We start from the raw sequence: 7,487 nt of genomic DNA, 5'->3' as shown, positions 1-7,487 counted from the left end.
CTACAAAACAACAAAAACTATAGAACAAAACTCTAGAAATTTTTACACGAATCACATAAATGGCAACATTTTTTTGCAGCACAACACTGCAAGCTCGTGTTAAAAATGAACATTTTCAGTCAAATGCACGCTCGGTTTTAAAATTTGTGAACTTCCAATGTTGGCTAAATAGTGAAGCTGGATTTGGCCAACTATAGAATACTTTTGACTCTGAAATACTAGAATCACCATAAAATCCAGCAGGTGGCTACATGAAATTCGCACACCGTGTAGAAAACAGCTGTAGATTATTATTATTATTAGCTTATGAAGTGAAACAAACTAAATCGTGACTTTCTCCAACCCTGTAAATCTCGCCCCAAAAATATATCTACTTAAATGCAGACGCTCCATCAGAAATTTGTAACTTTCAATCCCGATGAGATAAAAATTTGAGATTAACTCCACCCAATAGCAGATACTTATAATCGACAAATATGTAAGTTTCATTCAAATCCCTCACCCTAGTRATTTTTGCCAACCTCGAGAATGATGACCCAAAAATAAATCTTCCACTMAACTGCATGCGCTGCATTAAAAACCCTTAACTTYCAATCSAACGAAGATAGCAACATAAACCTTGCACACCCTATAGAAGATACTTAAAGCCCGATATCTCGAAAATATCAATCAAATTGCGCTAAAATCTGTATTTAATCCACTCTGTGGTAAATCGATGTTGTCTCTCGACTGCATGATCTCACTTGCAAACATCTAACTTCCCGTTCTTGGGCGATAGCGACTAGAATTTCGCACACCCTATAGAAGCACCTTTCTTAAAAGCCTACAATTTGAACCAAAATCATACCGAATGCAGCATTTTTTTAACTGTGTAAACGTGGAGTCAAAAATTATATTTTTCAATTAACTGCACGCCCCCTTTTGAAAATGCTAAACTTCCGATTCTGGGAAGGTAACGACTTGAATTTGGCACACTCTATAGATGTCACATGGCGCTAAAAACCGTGAATTTTTAACGAAGTTCACACGAAACGCTGATTTTTTAAACCTTTTAATTAGGGGCGGAAAATGGCGATTTTCTCTCAGTGGCACGCTCTTTTTTGAAAATGCGTGGCTGCCAATTCTAGTAAGTTAACAACTTGAAATTGGGATACTCTATAGAAGAGAGCTGCATCTCAACGCGGAGAAATTTTCACTCAAAACGCTGCAAACCTTCATTTTTGCCGCACCTCCAGCTAATGGATCACAAATATTTCCGTTGAACTGCAGGCCCTCCACTAAAAAATTCTAACTTCCCATCCCGACCAGGCACCAGTTTAAAATTGAGACACCGTGTAGAAGACAGTTCGGTTCAAAAAGCGACCAAATTTCATATGACTAACGCAGAAGATTGAGATTTACCAACGTTGAGAAAAATGACCCAAAAGTGAATCCTTTTCCAGGCTGCAGGCTCTATATTAAGAGTCCTCAACTTTCAATGGTGAAAAAATGCGAGGTTAAATTGGCGCACCCTATAGAACACAGTCGGCTCGAAAAACCTTAAAAATTGTACGAAAATCACAAACAATGCGGCTTTTTGAAAGTCTGTAAAAGCAGTTCCAAAACTAAAACTCTTCACTCAGTGCTTTTGGAAAAGTTCTAACTTCCAATTTTGAACAGGCAAAAACTTGAAATATGCACACCCTATAGATGAAAACTGCCTCCAAACTTCTGGATTTTTCCATTGAAAACACATGAAGTTCTAATTTTTGACAATCCTGTAAATGTTAGGCCAAGCAATTTGCACTTAAACGTGCACACACTCGATTAAAAATTCCTAACTTCCAACTGCGAGGAAGCAGCCAATTGATATTAACACTCACTATGGAAGACACTTGCAGCTTAAAAAAAACGATTTTAATAACACAAAACAGATTTTTGCATGCATTGTGAATGATGATCCAAAAGTGAAAACTTTTATTTAACTGCACGGTCTGCATTAAACATGCTAAAAACCTCAATCTGGTTGCAAGAAAACCAAAATTTTGTCCACTGTGTAAATCGACGTTTTCTTTTACCCGCACATTCTCTGGCCCGGATTAACTACTCCAGACTGGAATAAATTATTATAGATCTGGATAAAAATACCCTCCAGTATCCTTATTTTGGACCAAACACTTTTTTTCATAGCCACTAGTCACTTTATTTTCTTTGGAGCTTTCACATCTAAACAGTCTTCTCACTTTCAAACTGGTAGATATTTAGAAGAATACTCCTGCCAGGTGAGGTCGGCAAAGGCCCCGATATGCAAGGGCCGCTTTCGTTCGATTTTCCTTCTCAGATTGTCCTGAAAAATCTGAAATCTTCTGGACTCCTCTTCGGGCGTTTGATAACACTTGGCGAATTTTAGCTGAAAGCAGAATGGCCTTTGGCGGGGAAAGTTGGCCAGATTAAGAGCCTGTTGAGTACCTTGAAACTGGCCCATTCTTGTTCAAAATCCACTGAAGTTGCTGTTGTTGATTCTGCTGGCATTTTCGCTGAGATTTAGGGGACTTGTGTAAGGAAAATGCGTCCAGCTAAGTGATCGGCCACTTGAGATTAGACCTGCTGATAGGCTTTATCTCGTTGCGAATGGGAGGTAAATAAGTGGCGCAATTGCTGATTAAAATAACCGTTTATTTATTGGAAAGTTTCGAAGCAGCAGAAGCAACCTTTAAAGCATTTGCTGGTTGATGTCCTTAGGTTCCTCCGTGGAGATGGGAAGTTTGAATCCAGCCATCTTTCGCAATTCTTCTGGCGTGCTGTCGCTGAACGAGTTAATGGCAAAGCGTTGGAGGCCCATTTCCATTGTGGCAATGGATTTCATGTTAAGTTCTACAACGGATTTAACGGATTTTTCAAACATTTTGCACCGCATTTTATCTTCAACTGGCGTGTAGTTCTTGTTGAAACTGGTCTGAAACCACAAGGAAAACACCGAAAAAAATCACAATGCCCGCATCCGAAGAAACATTTATGTGCAAGCAACTAAGAACATCTGAAAATTGTTACCTTGTACATTTTCCATAGCTTGGGCATGTCGATGATTTCGAAGGGTCCATAAATGACTAACTTTTGGAATTTTACAGTATCTTCTGCGGACACCAAAACTGTAGCCAGAGCGGCCAACAAAAGCACTTTTACCATCATATTGACTGTTCAACTGAAGCTGAGCGAATGATTTGAAAATGCAAATCTGCCCCCTTAAATACCAAGCCGGGTAAATCTTATCTGGCAATAAAACCCGGCACGTTGAGCCGATTATTAGCGATTCTATTCATGCAAAACTACGAAGAAAAGGTTTATGACGCCGTTAAATGCATGTGGACGCTAGAACTATTCGCTTATCCAGGACACAAAACTTTTCAAAAAAATTCAAACTTTGACTTTATTACTGATTAGAAATCTCTTCAAATTCCAAAAAAGCTGTTCCATTGAAAGCTATTTTTGGTCAATATCCACTCAAATCTGAGCTTGAAACTACTCCCAACTGGAACATGTAAGCCCTGGCTCAAAGATGCCTAACTTCCAAATCTCTGCAAATAACAACTTGAAATTTACCCAACTTGTAGAAATCACTTGACTCTAAAGCCGCAGAAATGTTGACTAAAATCCCTCGAACTGCTGATATTTTAAAACTCCGTGAGTGCGGAAGCAAAAATAAACATTCTCATGCATCCGAACGCGCTTTTTCGAAGATGCATAACTTCCAACTCTGGGCTGGAAAGCACTTGAAATTTGCACATCTTGTAGAACACAGCTGGGTCTAAAAATTTGTATATTCTTGCTAACAAAACGCGGAAGCCCGATTTTTTGCTACCCTGTAAATGCGGAGGCAAAAATATCTGCGCTTAAATGCAGACTCTTCATTAAAAATTCCTAACTTCCAACGCCGGGCAGACAGCCATTTGAACTTGGGACACCCTGTAGGAAACACTTCGAGCTAAAAATTGCCCAACTTTCATTAAAACATGGCAAAATACTGGTTTTTGCTAACATTGTGAATGAGTAGTTAAAAGTAGATACTTTCACTCATCTATAGCCTCTGAACTAAAATGTTTTAACATCCTCTTCTTAGACGATGGCGATGTTAAATTCATCCACCCTATAGCAGATAAATTATTCTTAAAATCCTAAAATTTATACTAAAATCGCAAAAAATTCCGATTTTTTTAAACCGTCCAAATGGGGGATTAAAAATTAACTTCTCACTCAACTGCACGCGCTTTTTTCAAAATTCCTAACTACCAATTTTATGAAAGATACCTTTTGAAATTGGACCACCCTATAAAAGATATTTGGAGCTTCAGAGCTCTGGAAATGTAAACCAAATGAAGCTAAAACCGCAACTTCACCCACCTTGTAAATGTTCATTTAGAAACCGAACGTTTATCCTGATTTTTCACTGCCTTTCAAAAAAAATAATTACCTTTTATGCATGTAAAAAAGCAGTTTGAAACTTGCACAAACTTTACAGGAGACTTGGCATCTAAATCGCTGAAAGTTTCACCAAAATTTCAAGCTGTGTTAATTACAAGTTTTGCCAAACTTGAAAATGTTGGGCTAAAAACAAATATTTTCTCTCAATTGCACACTCTCGGTTAAAAAATCGTAGCGTTCAACCCTGGGCAGGTACGAACCTGAAACTTGCACACCCTATAAACCATCCTTGCCTCTGAAAATCTTGATATTTTTATTGAAATCGTCGTGCGACCTGCGTTTTGTCCACTCAGTAGAAATTGGGGTGGAACAGCTCTACTTCAAAAATTCTCAATTAGAGCAAGATTCAGAGTAATCTCTCATACAGAGCAAGTAGCAACTTGAAATTCAGTCACCCAGTAGAAAACAGCTGACTCTCGGCCACCTGAAAGTTTGATTCAAATGGCACTGAAATATGATTTTTCCCATTCTAAAAAACCGGCTGGTTTTCCTCACTTTGAAGGCTGGAGCAAAAATGGAGCTTGCGTCTCAACTCCTTTAAAAATTCCCAACTTCCTACAGATTGCAGGTGGTAAATTCAAATTTGCTCATCTTATTGAAGCATTTTGGCTCTCAAACTGCTGAAAGTTTTATTCATATTGCCTTGAAAACTGATTTTTGCCCACTCTCTAGTCGTTGGCGTAGAAATGGAAAATTTCACTCAACTACACGAGCTTTTTTAAAGGCTTGGTCCCTATCATCCGAAGCAAGTAGTAACTTGAGATTCACACACCAGATAGGAGATATTTGACACCCAAAACTCTGAAAATATCACTGAAACCATACTAAAAACTTAATTTTTTTTCCATTGTAAACATTCCACAGATCCTGTCAACTGAAGGCTCGTATTTGAAAACTCGCAACGTTTCGCTGAAAGCAGGTAGCAACTTGAAATTAACACAACCCAAAGGCGCAACTTGACTCGAAACGTCCGAAGTTTTATTCGCATCGGACAGAAGGATGATTTTTGTCCGCTCTATAAACATGAACTAGAAATGGAAACTCACTCAAACTCACGTTCTTCTTAAAAAAATTGCCAAATCTCGTGCAAACTAACTAGTAACTGGAAGTTCGCACATCCTATAGTAGATGTTTTAGGCGAAAAGTCGGGAAAATTGCATTCAATTGAAGTTGCAACTAGACTTTCGTTTTTAAAAATTCGCAACGTCTCATTCTGAAGAAAATCTGTGCAAGCCGGAACGTGAAACTTGCACACCGTATAGAACATACGTTCTTCTGAAAACCTGGGTATTTTTATCAAACTGGATTTTAAAAATGAGCATTTTGTGGGATTTTAGTCAAAATTTCAGGGGTTTTAGATCCAAATTGCTTCTACTGAATGGGTAAATTTCAAGTTGCTTGCCGCAAATCCAAAGTTAAGATTCTTTACTGAAGTGCTTACAACTTTGCAGTTTGTGGTAATTTCAAGCTTCTTTTGAGTGGGAGTCGACGAAATGAACAACTTTCCATACGAACTCCAGTCAAAGTTTGAATATTTCGAAAATTTTCGGTGATTGCTTGATGGCGTCCACATGCATTTAACAGCGTGATAAACCTTTTCTTCTTAGTTTCGCATGAATACAAACGCTAATAATCGGCTAAACGTGCCGGGTTTTATTGCCTGATAAATTTTTCCCAGCTTGGTATTTAAAAAGGGAGATTTGCATGTCGGAATCATACACTCAGCTCCAGTCCAACAGCCAACATGATGGTAAAAGTGCTTTTACTGGCCGCTTTGGCTACTTTTGTAGTCGCTGCTGAATATTCCGGCAACTTCCAAAAGTGCCCAGTTTATGGCCCTTTTGAGATCATCGACATGCCCAAGCTATGGAACATGTACAAGGTAGAAATATCTGCATTATCTACAACGATTTGGGTGTAGGCATTGTGAATTTTTTGGTATTATTCTGGTGGTTTCAGACCACCTACAACAAGAACTACTCGGGCGTTGAAGACCAAATGCGTTATGGGCTTTTCGAAAAAGCTGTGAAATCCGTGGTGGAGTCCAACTTAAAATCCATTGCCAACATGAGCATGGAACTTTCTGCTATCAATGTGTTCAGCGACTGCACTCCTGAAGAATACCAGAGTTGGCTGCAAAACGGTCGCCTCAACTGAAGGCTTTGAATAAATCCGAATTTGAGGAAATAAAATTAAAATAATCCGAATTTGAGGAAATAAATTAAAAATAATAAAAAGACCATTTTCACTTCAAAATCGACAAAAAAAACAGTGAAGTTTCGATCAGAAAACTCAAGTTTAATACTTTAGCGCATTTAAGCATTTTTAAGTTGCAACATGGAGATTTTCGATTTTTTTTCTGAAGTTTTTGCAGAAAAAGTACGTTTAGAAAAAACATTACTGGAGTTGAGGATTTTTCAGTTCCAACTTGATAAATTTTGGAAAACAAATTTACTTGAAAATCGGGAAGGAACCAGTGACGTTTCCGTGAAAAAAACACGTTTATAGAAGAACTTTGTTCACTTTAGGATTTTTCGGTTTCAACTGGAAGGTTTTGTAAAATTGAACCGAATTTGCACTAAGATTTGAGATATAAAATTCGCGTTAAAATCGGCAAAAACACGGTGAAGTTTTTGTGCAAAAATCCACGTTTCGAGAAGATTTTAGTGTGCGTCAGGATTTTTCGGTTCTAACTTGGAGATTTAGGAACATTTTTCCCAAATTCCAAAAAATTTCCCAAACGAAAAAAATATTCTAGAGACAAGACTGTTCTGAAAATCGTTGAAGAAATAGTGAAGTTTTGGTCAGAAAAATCACGTTTAAAAATGTTAATAAATTTTACGATTTTAACCAAATTTACAGAAGAATTTTAAAAACTAAATCAACATGAAAATCAGCAAATAAGCAGTAAAAATTTCGATAAAAATCAAGTTTAAGGAATTTTTAAGTGAATTTCATGACTTTTTGGTTCAAAAAAATGCAACATAATTTACGAAAAAATCTAGAATCCAAGTTCGTCTGTTCAAGTT

General features: G+C 37.5%; 2 protein-coding genes across 2 annotated transcripts; one reads left to right on the top strand and one right to left on the bottom strand.

The window, feature by feature from the left end:
* Window positions 1-2,634: 2,634 nt before the first annotated feature.
* Window positions 2,635-3,213, bottom strand: LOC109542375. Its single transcript, XM_019911576.2, has 2 exons — window positions 3,031-3,213; window positions 2,635-2,935 (listed from the first exon to the last, which is right to left on the bottom strand). The coding sequence occupies exons 1-2, from the start codon at window positions 3,166-3,168 to the stop codon at window positions 2,693-2,695; spliced, it is 381 nt and encodes a 126-aa protein (XP_019767135.1). The 5' UTR covers window positions 3,169-3,213; the 3' UTR covers window positions 2,635-2,692.
* A 2,951-nt stretch (window positions 3,214-6,164) lies between these two features.
* On the top strand, window positions 6,165-6,695 carry LOC109542377. The gene is made up of 2 exons (XM_019911578.2): window positions 6,165-6,340; window positions 6,418-6,695. The coding sequence occupies exons 1-2, from the start codon at window positions 6,203-6,205 to the stop codon at window positions 6,613-6,615; spliced, it is 336 nt and encodes a 111-aa protein (XP_019767137.1). The 5' UTR covers window positions 6,165-6,202; the 3' UTR covers window positions 6,616-6,695.
* Window positions 6,696-7,487: the final 792 nt, after the last annotated feature.

This window comes from Dendroctonus ponderosae, unplaced genomic scaffold (assembly GCF_020466585.1).
Source record: "Dendroctonus ponderosae isolate FM_Combo_2020 unplaced genomic scaffold, Dpon_F_20191213v2 Dpon_F_20191213_11, whole genome shotgun sequence".
Classification (NCBI taxonomy): Eukaryota; Metazoa; Arthropoda; class Insecta; order Coleoptera; family Curculionidae; genus Dendroctonus; species Dendroctonus ponderosae.
This window is presented reverse-complemented; position numbering and strand designations above follow the sequence as displayed.